This window comes from Macrobrachium rosenbergii, chromosome 54 (genome assembly GCF_040412425.1).
Source record: "Macrobrachium rosenbergii isolate ZJJX-2024 chromosome 54, ASM4041242v1, whole genome shotgun sequence".
NCBI classification, from domain to species: domain Eukaryota; kingdom Metazoa; phylum Arthropoda; class Malacostraca; order Decapoda; family Palaemonidae; genus Macrobrachium; species Macrobrachium rosenbergii.
Genome location: NC_089794.1, coordinates 22,508,615 through 22,527,201, shown reverse-complemented (window position 1 = coordinate 22,527,201; position 18,587 = coordinate 22,508,615). Strand labels below are relative to the sequence as shown.

The 18,587-nt window shown below is 37.6% G+C and overlaps 1 protein-coding gene across 2 annotated transcripts in view; it reads left to right on the top strand.

Annotated features, from left to right (window-relative positions):
* LOC136834871 (fibrillin-2-like) overlaps nucleotides 1-18,587 on the top strand; it is a 121,187-nt gene that overhangs the window by 74,842 nt on the left and 27,758 nt on the right. For both annotated transcript variants that reach the window (XM_067097675.1, XM_067097674.1), the window contains exons 2-9: nucleotides 7,185-7,267; nucleotides 10,677-11,273; nucleotides 11,665-11,766; nucleotides 11,971-12,066; nucleotides 15,626-15,820; nucleotides 15,969-16,217; nucleotides 16,545-16,709; nucleotides 17,665-17,838. In XM_067097675.1, the coding sequence (XP_066953776.1) occupies nucleotides 10,733-11,273; nucleotides 11,665-11,766; nucleotides 11,971-12,066; nucleotides 15,626-15,820; nucleotides 15,969-16,217; nucleotides 16,545-16,709; nucleotides 17,665-17,838 (1,522 nt within the window). In that variant the 5' untranslated portion in view covers nucleotides 7,185-7,267; nucleotides 10,677-10,732. The remainder of the gene's footprint in view (nucleotides 1-7,184; nucleotides 7,268-10,676; nucleotides 11,274-11,664; nucleotides 11,767-11,970; nucleotides 12,067-15,625; nucleotides 15,821-15,968; nucleotides 16,218-16,544; nucleotides 16,710-17,664; nucleotides 17,839-18,587) is intronic.

Below are 18,587 nucleotides of genomic sequence, written 5' to 3'. Positions count from 1 at the left end.
TCTTGCCTGCCACAGCATTGCTGTTATTAGCATTAGTTAATTATATATATATATATATATATATATATATATATATATATATATAAATTACTGCCAGTATTTTACTCAATAATAATAATAATAATAATAATAATAATAATAATAATAAGCGTCGCTTGTAATTAAAGGATCAACAGTCGGTCACAATTAGTCTCGGTTTGGGTGAGAGAGAGAGAGAGAGAGAGAGAGAGAGAGAGAGAGAGAGAGAGAGAGAGCGAGAATATACTGTTGGTAATTAGGAGAGAGATACAAACAATGGATTTACTGTTGTTAACCTGAGAGAGAGAGGAGAGAGAGAGTATTTTGTGTTGTAAATCTTAGAGAGAGAGAGTATTTTGTGTCGCAAATCTTAGGGAGACCTATCCTCACAGACCTTACAGTTCGTTCGGGTTGTCCCAGGTCCCTCAGTGTGAGGCACCTCTGATGTCTACCAGAGAATTGCTAACGCATCTTCCGGTATATTTTGCACCTTCCAGTCTTGGATGGTCTGGGATGCATCTTAGATATTTGTCAAGCTTATTCTTAAACACATCTACGCTCACTCCTGTTATGTTCCTCAGATGAGCTGGTAGCGCATTGAATAGACGCTGCATTATCGATGCTGGTGCGTGGTGCAGTAATGTCCTGTGTGCTTTCCTTAGTTTCCCTGGTATAGTTTTGGGCACGATTAATCAACCTCTGCTTGCTCTTTCTGATATTTTTAGCTCCGTGATGTTTTCGGTAATTCCTTCTATCAGTTTCCATGCCTGTATTATCATGTAGCGTTCTCTTCTCCTTTCGAGACTATATACATTTAAGAATTGTAGTCTTTCCCAGTAGTCAAGGTCCTTAACTTATATTCTAGCTGTAAGGGACCTTTGTACACTCTCTGTTTGTGCAAAATCCTTTTGGTAGTGTGGGTACCATATTATATTACAATATTCAAGTGGACTACGTACATACGTTTCAGAAAGCATAATCATGTGTTCGGCTTTTCTTGTTTTGAAGTGCCGGAACAACATTCCCATTTTTGCTTTGCGTTTTGCCAATAGATAGAGAGAGTGTGTCCTGTTGTAAATCTGAGACAGAGAGAGAGAGAGTGTGTCCTGTTGTAAATCTTAGAGAGAGAAAGGGAGGGAGAGAGAGAGAGAATTTCCTGTTGTAAATCGTAGAGAGAGGGAGAGAGAGAGAGAGGAGAGAGAGAGAAATTTACTCTAGAAATTAAGAGAGAGTATTTACCATTGGGAATGTAAGAGAGAAAGAGTGCCATCCTAGTAGACAGAGAAAGCTTATTTACAGTCAGGAACCTGAGAGAGAGAGAGAGAGAGAGAGAGAGAGAGAGAGAGAGAGAGAGAGAGAGAGAGACAACATAATTACTCTCTCCGTGAAATTCGAGTCTGCGTTTATATTCACATGTCATGGGGTGATTGATACTATGCAGACTCTACTCCCCCCCCCCCCCCTCTCTCTCTCTCTCTCTCTCTCTCTCTCTCTCTCTCTCTCTCTCTCTCTCTCTCTCTCTCTCTCTCTCTCTCTCCCCCCTTTAATTATGACGAAGGACCTTTCATAAAATTGAGCAATATGAGCAATGAAGACCGAATATGTATGACCCCCCAACCTCTCTCTCTCTCTAAGATTTACAACAGGATATACTCTCTCTGTCTCTTTCTCTCTCTCAGAAATGCAGCAAGAAATTCTCTCTCTCTCTCTCTCTCTCTCTCTCTCTCTCTCTCTCTCTCTCTCTCTCTCCCTGGTAATATATTCTTCTCTGGCGACGCCTGTTGAATTTAGATTGACGCATTTGAAGAAGAATCCGATTGTTTGCCTGGTAAGATAAAGGAATATTTGTTTTTGTTGGATGTTTTAAGGAATTACTGTTGACAGGTGGAGTAATTTATATATAGAAAACAAGAGTTTTTTTTATTTTGCTAAATATTAAACGTGTATTTAAATTAGGGGACCTTCGATATGCTGAAGAAATTCAGGAGGAATTTGTTTGGTAAATATTGGCATGTATATATATATAATGTATATGTTTATATTTTTATATAATATATATATATATATATATATATATATATATATATATATATATATATATGGATATATATATGCTGTATATATACAGTATATATATCACCCTGAGCTGAAATAAAGGATTTATTATTATTATTATTATTATTATTATTATTTTTATTATTATTATTATATCAGTGAAGTGAATTGTTCCAGTTTTACAGGCGTCTTCTAGACTAAGCTTAGCCTTATGCCAGCACGGGTTCTTGCTCGTGGGTAACCCATAAAACACAGGCATATTAAAAAAAAAATTCTGCAGTGAACATAAGAAAACAAAAATGTAGGCAGACGGTACTGTATGTATTTTCATAAAAGAATTACAAAATGGAACAATTTGAGTGTTCCAGTCGTTGTGAACGCTTAGAAAAAGGAACAGCTCCATCTGAACAAGGAGCGTGGAACAGAGCCTAGAAAAATGGAACAACAATTCTTCCAGTTGTTGAGAATGCATAAAACGGAACAGCAGGCTGAACAAGGAACGTGGAACAGATCACAGAAAAGTGGAGCAACGATTCTTCCAGTTGTTTAGAATGCATAAAATGGAACAGCAGGCTGAACAAGGAACGTGGAACAGATCACAGAAAAATGGAACAACGATTCTTCCAGTTGTTTAGAATGCATAAAATGGAACAGCAGGCTGAACAAGGAACTTGGAACAAAGCACTGAAAAATGGAGCAACAACTCTTCCAGTTGTTGAGGGTACATTAAATGGAACAGCAGGCTGAACAAGGAACGTGGAAGATAGCACAGGAAAACGGAACAGCGATTGCTCTATTTTTTGTGAACACTTCGAAAACGGAACAGCTCCATCTGAACAAGGAACGTGGAACGAGCACGTGGAACAGCAAAAACAGCAGTGACTGGTTAGAAAAAACGGAACATATCCGGCAGCTGAACAAGGAACTTGGAACAAAACAGCAGTTTACGTACATGAAACTTCGAGAGAAAAACAAATGCCGAACGCGACTCATCACCAGATAAACGGGGACAATGCGCAAGCCGCATTGCGCATGTCCGCACTAGACCTACTTTGGGGATATACGTAATATACGCTTCTGATCTGAAGGGAAGGGACTTTGTGACCTCCAGGTCACTGACCCTCATGAGAGAAGAAGAAGAAGAAGGGGAAGAAGATAACGCTTCATGAACTTTTTTTATTGGCGAGAGAGAGAGAGAGAGAGAGAGAGAGAGAGAGAGAGAGAGAGAGAGAGAGTGGAATTTCATTCCTTGCTGTCGTCAATATAATAATAATAATCTTTGTCAATAAAATTATTATGCTTTCAGTATTGGTATAACAAATTTAGATGTGAATGTTTTTGCACCGTACTTTGAAAATACCATGAGCCCCGTACACACCTTATTACTCTAATCATATGACTATTTGGCATCATACAGTTTAATTTGACTCTCTCTCTCTCTCTCTCTCTCTCTCTCTCTCTCTCTCTCTCTCTCTCTCTCTCTCTCCATACTCCGGACATGCCTGAAACTCCCTCCATTGGCCAAAGTCCCCAAACTATATTATAAATATTCAAATTTCTCTCTTTGCATAAATACGGCATATCCTTGTTCTTCCTCCTCTTATTATTCCTCTTCCACCCCCTCTTCTCCATATCCTCCTCCTCCTCTTCTTCTTCTCCGCTTCTCATATATGGAGAGAGCGAACGAGCGCTAAAGCTAAGACGTATAATTCGGCAACATGTGGGCTCAAGATTTATGCGTCTAGGTCATACATCCCGTAATACCGAGGATTTTGACCCCTTGCCAATTCTCTGCTGTTAGCTTTTTAGCTTTAACTGGATGGATTGGAGATTGTCTTCGACAGAGAGAGAGAGAGAGAGAGAGAGAGAGAGAGAGAGAGAGAGAGAGAGAGAGAGAGAGAGAGAGAGCGGCTTCAAGTCACTTAGGAATGATGGGGAGTGAAGTTATTGCACCGTAGCCAACAATTCTTTCATATTTAGTAAGTTATCGTCTATAGATTGGACAGACTAGAAATATTGTCTGAGAGAGAGAGAGAGAGAGAGAGAGAGAGAGAGAGAGAGAGAGAGAGAGAGAGAGAGAGAGAGAGAGAGAGAGAGAGGAACACGCTTCAAGTCACGGAGGAATGATGGAAAGTGAAGTCATTGAGTCCTCAGTGAGCACAGCAGAGTAAGTTAAAAAAAAGTTATCTTACATTAAAAATCATATTTATATAAATTCAACATCATCCCCATGAAGTTAAAACGAACTGAAATGTTATATTAATTCGTTTTATCTTTTGTTGTTATAAAAATTTAAAAAATAAGTTTGTTTTTATAAAAAACTCAATTTATTTCGTGTCGCGATGACATCAGTACGACCTAAATAAACGCAATTATCGTTCATCATCACAAGAGCATCCCACAATAACAGAGCTATTAATTATTTTGTACTACACATTACAGACATCCTAATAAAAATAAATTCATGAACCACGATTATTACTCAACACGACATTTTCATAAGTCCAAAAAAGGCGGGGTGGGGAGGGGGAGAGGGATAGGGTCATTTATAACTTAGAGCTGTCAAAAGTAAATTAACAAATTTCAGAGCTGTTGGCCACATGGCGATGAGTGACGTGACAGCAGCACGATAATTACTGTGAAGAGTTGCCAAATGCCGCGATAATAATGTAAACATCTGTGTGAGATTATCTCTTATTGTTAGTGTCAACATTATTTACTCTCTCTCTCTCTCTCTCTCTCTCTCTCTCTCTCTCTCTCTCTCTCTCTCTCTCTCTCTCTCTCATGTTTTCATTATTGTTTTCCCTCTTTTGTCAAGTTTTTCATAATTTTATTAAATCTGTTTTTCTTTTTTAAAAGTTTGAACCTCAATTATTTTATTGTTTATGTTAATGAGTGGATTAATAATAGTAATAATATAATTATAATAATAATTATATGGATTAATAACAATAATCAGTTAACAATAATACATTGTTATTGATAATAATAGTAATACTTTTATTTTTATTATTATTATTATTATTATTATTATTAATAATACTCTCGTTATTATTACTGTTATTAATACCTGTTATTACTATTATTATTAATAATACTTTATTATTATTATTATTATTATTATTATTATTATTATTATTATTAGTATTATTATTATTATCCAGTGCCCTTGCCAAACCCCGCGAAAGCAAAACTCTTCCAAACTGTCTGAGGTTTTTTTGGGAAATCAGTAACCCCAGCGTTGCCCATCGAGGGGGTTAAATTCCTTGACCCTGGAATAACCCGGGGTTCCAAAACCTCTTTTCCTGAGCGTGACTGGTTAAAAAAAAAACCCGGGTTTTAAATTTGGCGATGCCATAAGAGGCCGGTGACGACAGTGACGGACGCGGAAATTAGTTCCCGTCAAAAGAGAGCTTGGATCATGCAACGGCGCCTGAGATGAGAGAGAGAGAGAGAGAGAGAGAGAGAGAGAGAGAGAGAGAGAGAGAGAGATATTATTTATCAAAGTTTTCACCTAGTAGAGAGAGAGAATTTCCGAAGGAAAAGTCTTATACCTTAAGACAGAAATAACGTATTTCTTATATAAATTCATACACATATAAGTATATAATATATATATATATATATTATATATATAGTATATAGATAGATAGATATATGCGTGTGTGTGTATTTAGCAGTGCAGTTTTCCACTTGAAGCAATGATAATACCAAATTTGAATGAAATATGTCAAGCCATTTATCCAGTTTTGTAGTATAGGTAGATATACAAAAAAATATTAAAAATTATAAAACTTGCGTCGTATTTGATAGCGTGGAAAATATTTTGAATATGTTTAAAATCGTCATAGAACAAAATATTAGCATTGGCGGACACATGTCTATAAGAATTTTCTGTTTGGCAATATTTCAATGACCTTTAACACTTTTTATAAGTTTTTTTTTTTATCTTTGAGGATACATAGTAAGTTGCACTTTTACCGTAGTCTATGAAGTTAAATCCCGTTTTCTATGGCGAAAATAAAATTGAAAGAAATCTCCCTTTTATATTTATGATATACTCTTGTAAATTTCAATAATCTCTTAGTCACTTGCAAAAGATTAATGTAGAGGTATAGATACCGAAATTTTTTAACAAGGTTAAATCGCAAAAATTGTTAAATTTGAACAACAACGAATGCCTTAAAAAATATCTGGTGCGGTCTGGTGAAATATTTTCTTTTATATTTTTCAATAGAAAAATAATTCCAGCCTAGGCCTACTCCTTTATTTTTATTTTATAAATAATAGCTATAGCATAGTCACACGTTTAAGCTATTCTTGAGGTAACCAAAGCACAGAGAGAGAGAGAGAGAGAGAGAGAGAGAGAGAGAGAGAGAGGGGGGGACTTGGATGAAGTGAGCTGATTTAAGTAGCCATTGTGCCGTAGAAGGTTTAGACATGCAAGGCTTACAACCGTTGTTGGTTTGTGACCTCTCTGGAAAGGAGAGAGAGAGAGAGAGAGAGAGTTCCTGTAGGTGATATTAGTATTGTTCGTATTCTAGCTGCTCTCCTATTCACCTGTCATTGTAGAACAAATTCAGGAATCCCCTTAAGCTACTTTCGAATACTAGGCCTATTGATAAATACACCAGATGCACTTGCAAATCCAAGTTCCTCTCTGGTCTCTCTGTAACCCATGGCCACTCATACCAAGACGTGTTTCCTTGTTACAAATTCCAGTTAGATTTTTTTTTACTCATAGAGCAGATATTAGCATTACTCTTAAAGGCTGGAATCCTTTTATTGAACATGTAGGTAGAACTGTGTTTAGATATAGGTCTATAAACGCCATCTGTATATAGATATAGTCTTACAAACGACATTTGTTTTTAGATATAGGCCTATAAACGTCATCTGTATATAGATATACGCTTACAAACGCCATTTTATTCCTGTAAATGAACATTGTGGTTTGTATCGGCCTAGTGTCGTACATTCCTAGAAAGTGTAAACTGAATGATCTAGATGGTTTTGGAGGTATAATACCTCATGTTTAAGACTGTTTGTATATTTAGTCCGTAGAATATATTACCAAAATATACTAAATGAAGTGTATTTGTATCTTTCAGGCCCAACGTTTGTGGTTCCCGCCATCGAAGTTTTTGCTGTCCAGGATGGAAACAAAAGAAGGGGAACAACCTCTGTATCATACGTAAGTGACCAGAATGTTTTATAGTTTGCTCTCTCTCTCTCTCTCTCTCTCTCTCTCTCTCTCTCTCTCTCTCTCTCTCTCTCTCTCTCTCTCTCTCTCTCTCTCCTCCTACGGGTTTTCATTTATAGATTTGGAATCCTTATAGGAATTTGAAATATTTAAAAGACTTTTAATCATTTCCAATAATACAGTAGTAAATTTTATTTATTCTCAATAGTGGTTGGTGTTTTGAAACTAAAATGGAACTTATTATAATTTGAACTATTTCAAATACAGTTTTTTTTAGCTGTACCTTTATTTAAAACAGTTTGGGAATATTTTTTATCCAGTTGAAACTTATTTTCAAGTTATTTCCTGTGAAATTTGGTAAATTCTTTCTTTTCCAATACATTTTTTCAAATTGGTTGTTAGTTGAGTGGGGTGGGGAGAGAGAGAGAGAGAGAGAGAGAGAGAGAGAGAGAGAGAGAGAGAGAGAGAGAGAGAGTACCAGCCACATTGTTTGTTTTTGAATGTGGCATTTGCAAATATCCCATTCTTATGTTACAAACAGAAGAAAAATTACTTTAAAAGACAATATTTCAGAGAGAGAGAGAGAGAGAGAGAGAGAGAGAGAGAGAGAGAGAGAGAGAGAGAGAGAGAGAGAGAGACTTCCAATCCCATTACATTTCACGAACGTCATGTTCTTCTACAGACACATGCCGTACTGTCATGGCGGTGTCTGGTTGCCAGCGGTGGCCGGTCACATTTTTTTGTAGCTCGTGTTTCGTCGTGGCAAACCTCTCTCTCTCTCTCTCTCTCTCTCTCTCTCTCTCTCTCTCTCTCTCTCTCTCTCTCTCTCTCTCTCTCTCTCTCTCTCTCTCACCATTGCTTGGAAATAATATACCAGATGGAATTATGAACGTCGTGTTTCATATTATTTTACGCCTTTGCACTTCGACTAGTATTCTGCTTCACTAGGCCTATGTGGTTGATTTTTTAAGGTCTTATTGGCTGCCCTTTGTTTCGATATAATATTATGATCATTAAAATTTATTTTGAAATGCTTTTTATTGGCCTGCATTTATTTCACTCGCTTTAATCTTGGTTTATATATTTTTAGACCCTCTATAGGCATACAGTCAGCCAACTCTTCTTCATCATTTGTGGTAGTGTATAGCTTTGTTGAATAACTGTTCCATCCATTCATTGACCTTTTTATATTGTAAAAATAACCCCAATTTCATATGGAATATCCCGCTGTTCACATCTGTGTTCTTGGGGACAACTTATAAAAATCCCCGAGGGCAACCCCTTTCGTTCCTTTTTCTGTACCTTCTCTCGTATTCTTTCTTCCATCTTTCTCCCTACCGTCTCTTTACAATTGTTTCAACGTTATTTGCAGCGTTAAATGACCTCATAGGCCCCAGTGTTTGGCCTGTGGCCAAAATTTTATATTCAATTTAATAAACTTGACCACGACATTTTATTTAGTAGAGGTGAAACTACCTGTATTCTAGCCTGTAAGTGTGTGTTTTTTTTCCTCAATTTGTTAGTAGAGAAAGTCCAGGTTTTTAAACACATCGGGCATGTGATAGTATGTTAGTTACCATATATCTTTTTTCATTTATCATAAGAAAAAGCAAGCCTTAAGAAAAACCAGTTACAAACGATCAGAAATCTGTATACTTATGTGTTCCCTGGAGCGTAAGAGTTTGATAGCAAAACATTACTAATCCATTTATTAACGGAATATTCACATCGATAATGCGGTTAGGTAGTGGTTTAGTAAGACAAGGGATTTTATGAATGTAATATGTGGTAAGATAATATTTTTTTTCAAATCCAGCTACTCAGTTTAGTGTATTACATTGAGAAACATGGTGTTTTCCATTTAGAGAAATCAATCCATAGTATTGTTTTATGATTTTCCTCAGAAAATTTTATGTGCCCAGGTTTGCATAGCTTAGTCCTACTGTATTTTGTTTCCACAGCTAATGCATTCATTTATGTCATAATGATGAGAGAGAGAGAGAGAGAGAGACTTACATTATGTAGTTTTGAATTTGTTCACTTATTAATTAGTGATGGTTGAAGTGGTATATTATGTAGACATAACCTACCTGACATGACCTAGGTTGCTGTCATTGTTATGCAATTAGGCGAGGTTAGGGTAGGCTGTGGTATGGTAGGAAAGTTATATTAGTATGGGTTCATTTCTGTTATTATCATGGAAAGTAAGTGTAATAAGTATGCTGAATCATTTAAATGAAATATCTTTACACGGTACAACTGTCATTGCGTTAGTAAAACTAGATGATCAAGAATGAATGAGCAAAAGAGAATACAAATTTGAAATTGTTTGAATTGTCTGAATTGTAGAAATTAGCCTTCCCCGTTTCTTGTTTCTCCATAATTTCGGTTTTATTTGTAAATTAATATTGTATTTTGAAAACAGAGGGGATTCAGTTAGAAGTGAATATTTTAAAAAGTAATAAAATTATTTTAGAGATTTTTATTGTTCAACCAGACATTTTCCCAGGTAAAATGTGATGCCAACATTGGAAAACCTGTTATTTAATTCTCTCTCTCTCTCTCTCTCTCTCTCTCTCTCTCTCTCTCTCTGACTGACATTTTCTTCTCATGGTATGTATAATGCTGCCAATATTTGGTATTTTTTCATGGTAAATTATGTGCTGTGTTACCTTCTTTGTAGCATTTATATGTGTATATATATATATATAATTTATATATATATATTATATATATATATATGTATATGTATATGTATATATATATATATATATATATATATATATATATAAATGTATGTGTGTGTGGTTGTGTATGTATCGTTTATTAAAATATTCCCCATAACCAAGGTAATTTGCTTTGCTTGAAGGTTCAGAAGAACAATATTGTAATCAGATTTCCCAGTCTCTAACAGTCTGTTTTCTCGTTAATCTGAGTGCTCAGTTGTGTAAAGAGGTTTCCTCATAACATGCCCTCAGAAGTGTAAATAACCTTACAGATCCATTTTGGGATTTCACGTTAGGTTTTTCATGAGGAACTTCTAGGTCTTCATCTATGCCCTTCATGATTTGTGGGGGCCAGCTTTTGGCCTTCAAGCTGCCACCTTCATTTCATCCAGTTTTATTTAATTAACTTTTTTTTTTTTTACTGTTTCTCTCCTTTTCTCATCCCATGTCCAGACCATCTCATTCTGTTATGTGGTCTTTGGACAGGCACATCTCTCAGCAGCTGTTTGATTTGTTAAGGGATATTCCCAAAGCCTGGTGTGTCATTTGCCTAAGATATCATAGTCTAATGTGTCATATTCTCATGTATCATTTGCCTAATGTACCGTAGCTTATCATAATGCATCTTTTGGCGTGTGTATCGTTGCCTAATGTATCATTCGCTCTTGTTTCAGCCGTGTGTGTCCGTGACTGCGGCCGAGGGGGAAGATGCATCCGTCCGAACCTGTGCATGTGTGTGGGCGGCTTCATCTCCCACATTTGTGGAGGGAGGAATGGCTTTGGTAGAGGAGATGGAGATGGTGACATAACCGGTGGAGGCATTGGTGGGGGAGGAGCTGGTGGCATTGGTGGAGGAGGCATTGGCGGTGGTGGAGGTATCACTGGGGGAGGAGGCATTGGTGGTGGTGGAGGTATCGGTGGTGGAGGAGGCATTGGTGGTGGAGGAGGTATTGGAGGAGGAGGCATCAATGGAGGTGGAGGTATTGGAGGAGGAGGCATTGGTGGTGGTGGTGGAGGTATTGGAGGAGGAGGCATTGGTGGAGGAGGTGGTATTGGAGGAGGAGGGGGCATTGGAGGCACTGGTGGGATTGGAGGAGGTGGTGGCATTGGTGGTGGTGGCATCGGTGGTGGTGGCATCAATGGAGGTGGCATTGGTGGAGGAGGAATAAGTGGTGGTGGTATCGGTGGTGGAGGTGGTATTGGTGGAGGAGGAGGTATCGGCGGAGGAGGCATTGGTGGAGGTGGAGCTGGCGGAGGCATCGGAGGAGGTGGTAAGCCCATGTTGTATTTTCCCTTTTTTTTTTTTGCCTAATTATTTTCATACCCTTGTGTTATTATAAACTGCTACATAGTGTATTTCTCAAAGTGGCTATCTGTATTCAACCATACAGGATGACCAGTCACTATTCATGTGAATTAGACTTGTGTTGCCTCTTTGTGCTTGCATTCTATGCCATTTGGAGGGTCTGGTGGGGGTTAAAGCCCTCCCCCCAACTCAGGCAGAACATGACACTGTAGGTGATGTATAGTAAGTACCCATTTCAAGTGGCTATAGGTGGTTTAAGCAACAGCAGATACAAATGACGATCAGCGATGCTTGTATGGTTCATTACTGGTAGCCAGAAATGTTTGTCTTGGTCTAATGCTATCTTCTTGTCAAAGGGGGTGGATTTGGCTGCACCACAACCTGCGTCAACGGCGGAACCTGCCAAGGAAATCGATGTATATGTCGCCCAGGATTCACTGGGGAGCATTGTGCAGAACGTAAGTGAAAGGCGTTTGTTATTTTATGGTTGGTATTGAACTAGTAGTGGAATGAAATATGCAATAAGAAAAATAGCATAATTTTAAAAGGATAGTTACAGGAATGAACCAGGAGTAATCAAAATTTTAAATCTTGTTCCTCACAGTAATGAACTAATACTTGGTGATTTGTCGAGTGTACTTAATATGTCGTCTCTGTTTCAGCCGTTTGCCAACAACCCTGCCTGAATGGAGGGCGCTGTGTCGGACCCGACCGGTGCGCATGTGTGTATGGATTCACTGGGAGGCGCTGCGAGGCTGGTCAGTCCTTTTACACATACCTAGACCTGTAGTGCATAACATTTGTAGACTATTAACAAAGACAGTACAGTGGCACTGTATGTGCAGTACGTGAGGCTGATTTCTGAAAATTCTGTGTCACCTTAAGGGTTTGGAGAAAGTGTGGATATGTCACTGATGGAAGTGGCGTAATTTCATACGTTGGTATATGTAAGATTCCTTGTATTCTGTCCATGATGATGAAAGGAAGGTGCTTCTAGTAATGTTTACTTATCCCAACTAATAGAAGACAATTTTCTGAGAACGGGGTTTGTTGAATATTGTCGATTACAGGAATTAATGTCATATTTCATAACAATTGCAGAAGGCAGGCTGAAAAGCGTCAATGGAATAAAAATGCCCATATGTAATGAAGTGATGAAGTTTTGTACCCAACAAAAAATTTGGGGGAAGTAGTGAAAATAATTATGGATGAAAAAGGACATTTTGCCTTCAAGCAAGGGAACTCAAGATTTTGGAAGTCCAGACTAGAGATGCCACGGCACGGCCCTAGATTTAGGATATGGGTTACAACTCATTATCACTAGATTTAGGATGTGGGTTACAACTCATTGTCACTATCCAGTTTAAAGCTTGTAAGAGTATCATCAGAGGTGACCCAGATTGCGTAAAGAACGGGGGTGTTGAGTATCTATAGCTACGTAGTAACTAACCGGGAAGTGGAGTATAATTATGAAAAGAATGAAAATTCTAGTTTCTTCAGTATTAGTGAATTGTATGCTTGCATCTCGGACAAATGAACCAGCATTATGAGAAAAAATTTCTTGCTGTCGTAAAATTGGAAATGCATCTTATGTTTTTGAGCAGCCATAATAATCATAGGTGCTTGACGGGTATGTTAATTTCCCCCATGCGGAATGCTATTTAGTTATCAATAAACGTATGGTACATTTTCAAAAATATTTCCTGTAATATACAGGTAGATTACTTGAATTTCAAGATTTTCAGAAATCGGCTCTCTCATGTTCAGCACTACAGTTTGAATGTTTTCACTATCAGGCTTATTCTGTTGGAATTATTTACTAACCGCAGTTAACACCTTTTACAGGAACCTTTTCAGGTGAAAATTAATTTTGTGGGTGACTGGTAGAAGCTTGATGTACGGCACACATACAAATACAAGTAGTGTAAATTCGGATTTGAAGTTTCTTTTGGAAGAAACGAGAAATCAGATGTATTAGTAATCGAGCTACAATAAGTCTGATGTTCCTACGCTGTATACAAACCATCGGTCCTTCACATTAGGAATTACTTCCAGTGCCGCTGTAAGTAATTCCTAATGCAAAGGACCTCAGGTTTGTATAGTTAGGAAAAATACAATTTAGTCTAAAAAATTGTGATTTTTCAAAGGCTTTCAAAGTAGCATATTCAACGACTAAGCTCTTTCAGCTTCTCCAGTCCTGTCTCTCCCCGCCGATGGCAACATTTTGATGCCTCTGTTCTGTTCATAATATCTTGATTCCTTCATGTGCTATACAGTATATTCATCCGTATGTTTAATGTTGTGGGTATCACCATAAATAAAAAATTAATTTGCCATCATGAACAATAATCCAAACCATATTCGTATTTTGTAGAGAATGTCAGAACTACTTTTCTTATAACATTCAGCCCAAGCATTGCCAATAAAATTATTATCTGATTAATTTACAGTATAAGGTAGAACATGAAAAGGTTACCGTATTGAACAGTTATATTTTCTGTAGTGTATGTCTCATCATTAACATATTTCCATGCCTTAATCTACTGTAATTTCTGTCATTGTTTTTGTATCATATCTTTGTATTTGCAAAATGATTAATTTGGTTACTACAATACCTTGTTCTGTCCATGGAAACTGGGAACTTGGCAATCAGGTTGAATATTTTGTAGCAGTTTATCTTGTTTGAGACTAAATTGAAACTCCTATTACAGGGGAAGAACAGTTAGAAGTCAGGTTATGCCAATTCACTCTGAATTATATTTAACTTTTCGTGAACCACATGCTTTGTCTGAGACATTTCAAGCTAAATATGATTAGCGATGTGTTAGGATTAACTTAAAGAAAGCTGCTAAGGTACTGTATATTAGTTTAACTTGAAGTGGCAGTGTTCTTAAACAAAGAAGGTATTGAAAGACATGTTTTACTTTACAGTATCTTCATTTCCAGTGTACTTCAAGTGTTTTTGTTTTGTTGCCTATTAGCATTGAACTTTTTTATTTACCACCTCTCCTGTAAACAAGATTGAGATGTACGTGCACCAGTTGGTGTACATTCCCCTTTGTAACGTTTCTGCACTTTATACAAAATAGAAAAAGTTTTCAAAGATCTCGGACATTTACGTTGTAGCTTGCAGTTTTTATAATTTCTCATGTTTACCTCTATGATCTGAACATTGGAAGATAGAGTAATAGTTGATCAGATGGAAACCCATCATGGTAAAAGTTTTCTCTTTTCATCGGAGAAAAAGCTGTAGTGTCCTGTTCTTCTATATTTTTCTCTCTGTCTGTTGAGAGTCTGAGAACAGAAAAGGAATCAGGAAATGCAAGGCTTTAGATGGACTAGCAGTTTTGAAGATCACGTTATCACAGTATAGGTGTCAGGAGCGATCACAGAACAAGTAGTAGTGATCTTTCATCTTTCAAACATTTTGCTGGACAGAAAACTGCTAAAAAAAATGTACACTTACCAAACATGCTTCTTTCCTCTTCTCTTAATGGAAAAAGAGATGACATTGTTTCTCAAACTTACACTGTTTATCATTACTCTGTTTAGTGTAAGCGCTTCAGTTGTTTCATATATTAAGCTCTTTTTCTTTTAATTGTATACTATATACCTGCATGCTTCTAGGGAATGCTTTCACAAAATGATTCATCGTACCTTGTGACATTGCTTCTGGAACTAACCCTGTGTATCTTTACTTCTTGCACCAATCCCCTGCAGGTCGCTCTGCTTATTGTAAGCTCTTCATTTGTTTTGCGTATGATGCTCCTTTTTTTATTGTGTACAGTATACCTGCATGCTTCTAGCGAATGCTTTCACAAAATGATATGTCGTTTTTATTTACCTCGTAACTGGGCAGCTGTGGGTCCCAAGCCCCACCACCATCTACCGATGGTTCCAGGAGGGGGAGGTGCTGTCGTACAGGGTCAGTTGTAGAGAGAAATGGATTAGTGCGTTTCAGAAGTTTAGTAAATTGACAAACCATGATATATGAATCTTTTTTTAGGGCAAATTTAAATGTCGTTGAGGGCAACTAACAGATTTTTCTTGTCGATAAGAGAACTTGCTGTTTGAAGTAATTGTTATAGAATACAAATGTTTCATAGATATTTTAGTATGTTGATTACAAGGCAGTTTCAGTTGATACTCCTCCCGTTGATAAACTTAATGTCATGAGCTCTTTTAGAGACAGTTGTGTACACCTTATGAAGTTAATTCTAGGTAAGTAAAAGTCTCAAGAGATTATAGGATGTTCAAGTTGCTATTTCTTTGCAGCTGATTAATCCATTTCAAGAAGAATTTTCTTTGTTGTAACAGATTACCGAACAGGCCCGTGCTTCACAAAAGTTCAGCATGACATGTGCCAAGGACAGTTGCCTGGAGTTGTATGTACGAAGCAGTTGTGTTGCGCAACCATCGGAAGGGCTTGGGGTCATCCGTGCGAACATTGCCCTACCAGACTTGACTGTGATAAAGGGTACCTCAAGAACATCCACAGTGGGCAGTGCGTAGGTGGGTTAGAATCTTATTGTGTTTTGTTTGATGCTGTGTAATACTTGAAATATACTGTGTCTTTTATTCTGTGTGTAATTGTATGTAGAGACATTTTTCCTTTTATTTAATCAGCAAAATTAAACGGCATCTTTTTGTCCTCGCGCAGACATTGACGAATGTGAAGCCATACCAGGACTTTGTGAAGGAGGTGTCTGTGTCAACAGCATTGGCTCTTTCACATGTGAATGCCCTGAGGGACAGTCCAGGAACCCTGACACTAATGCCTGCGAAGACCGAGACGAATGTGCGGAGGATAACGTTTGCCAGAATGGGCGATGTGTCAACACAGATGGCAGCTACTACTGCACCTGCGACTCAGGATTTATTCCTTCTCAGGATCGGAAACTTTGCATAGGTAAACCCTGCTCATCTTGTTGCTACTGTTCATTAAATTCCTCAGAGTGACACATAGATTGACTTGGTAATTCATGATGAATTGAAGATATGTTTTTCGTAACTTAGGATTCACTGAACGACTTGTAAACATCAATAACTGATTCAAGTTTCACAGTCATATTTTGTTTATGGTTGTAATTTTGGATTCAGAAACCTTGTAGGAGTTTTAAAATCAGGACACTCTAAGCTGATGTTTCTGCCTGTGGATTAAATTAGTACAGGACTTGTAGTTTTATTGTTCGACATGATTTTACTCTATTTTTCATTCTGTATCCTTTTCGTACAGATGCACGCCAGGGATTTTGCTACACGGAAATAGCAGCCAACGGACGTTGTCGTAAGCCGCTGCAGATATCGTTGACGCGCCATGCTTGTTGCTGTGGCAAGAACATGGGCAAAGCATGGGGTGAAGGAAGGAATGACTGTGTCCCTTGTCCTATGCCTGGAGAAGGTAGGTGTTTATGGGTACCTCACTTTATCAGTTGCTTAGGGGTTGTCAGGTGCTCCTTACTATTCTTTGTCAGTTATCAGGAGTGAGATTTATGTGAGGTGATTTAATGATTCAATTGGTGGGTGAAAAAAGTGTATAAGATAAAAGTTGTAAGTTACGTTGACATTTATATGCACAAAATACTGTACATTATTCAGTCCAAGTACATTTTTCAAATATATTTGTGCTTCTAATGACATTTGCGTAGGTCAGCGACATTTTTGTAGGTTGATGTAGGATGACAACACTATCACCAGAGAGGTGTGGGACCCTTCTGTGACTAGCTGAATGGTCTAACTTGTTCTTGATGCATTTTATAACACTGGATATACGACAGACCTCACTTTCATATTTTTCCTTCTCTGCTATGTCAAAATAGGATTCTGAGATTGTTCTCTTTATGATTGGGCTAAAGCATATAGTCTACCATAGCACACACTTTTTTATATCTCTGGCACAAGTAAGTATTGGCTAGCTTTCAGGCAGCCAAACCACTCAGTTCCTTAGACAGTTTTTGAGAAGATGCTTTGGATGTGAGGTCCCTTAATGTCTTATGCCATAGGAGACCAGAACCTAACCTTACCTGATATTTATCTGTATTTACCCTAAAACAGTTCAACCTGTATTTTGCTCATTTATATTTTTAACTATACTGTACATTTATTACTTTATTAAATTATCGTTTTTCTTTTCTAATAACTGATAGCTTCTTTCCGTATTTCATATCTCCTGTAACTTCTTTCAAATGAACACCATATTCTTTGGAAGCTTGAATTTTGAGTCAGTGGCTCCGGTAGGCCTGCTCCATGTGAATGGAGGTTTATCCTTTGAGCAATGATACGTTTCTGGATAATAATATGGTAAATTAACATTTATTGGAGCAATTTAACTTGATGTTTTTGCATTATGTCTGCAGAGTTATACGACCAAATGTGTGAGAAGGTAGGAAAGTTACACCCGCCCGTTGATGAATGCGTCTTCAACCCCGGGGTCTGCGGTGAAGGGGGCCGCTGCGTGGACACGAGTGACGGTTACGCCTGCCAGTGTTACGAAGGGTATTCCAATCTTCACCCAACAGATAGATGCAGAGGTAAATGTTGATATGCATGTTACTTAGTTTATAATGCTAAATTCTCTTTACAAGTACTGTAATGTGCAATCTCTTTAAAAGTACTGCACTGCACAATCCCTTCAGAAGTACACTGTAATGTGCAATCTCTTTAAAAGTACTGCACTGCACAGTCCCTTCAGAAGTACACTGTAATGTGCAGTCTCCTTAAAAGTACTGTACTGTGCTGTACAGTCTCTTGAAAAGTAATGGAAAGTGCAGTCTCTTTAAAAGTACAGTACTGTACAATCTCTTTAAAAGTAGTGTGCTGCAACAATCTCTTTAAAAGTAATGTAAAGTGCAGTCTCTTTAAAAGTACAGTACTGTACAATCTCTTTAAAAGTAGTGTGCTGCAACAATCTCTTTAAAAGTGCTGTAATACACTTTCAATAGATATTGACAAATAATAAGGGCTGGTTTTTCACATCGTGTACGTCTTGAAATGTAAATGGATGGGACGAGAGGCTTATAGTCCCTACCTGTTAGCCTATAAAGTATCATTTTGAAAGTGCTCGATTGTGGTACTGAGGAGAGATGTACATTATTCTAGTTAATACTTGCCTGCTGTGGCCATCCAATATGAGACTGGATCTTTGTGACTATGCATATTTGTTTTTTTTTGGGGGATACTTTTGTTTATTATTTTATATGTCTAATTAATGCACTTCATTCAGGAGCTATATACTGTATGGGAGTCCTGTTACTAGCACAGATAATCCTTCCCTCAGGTT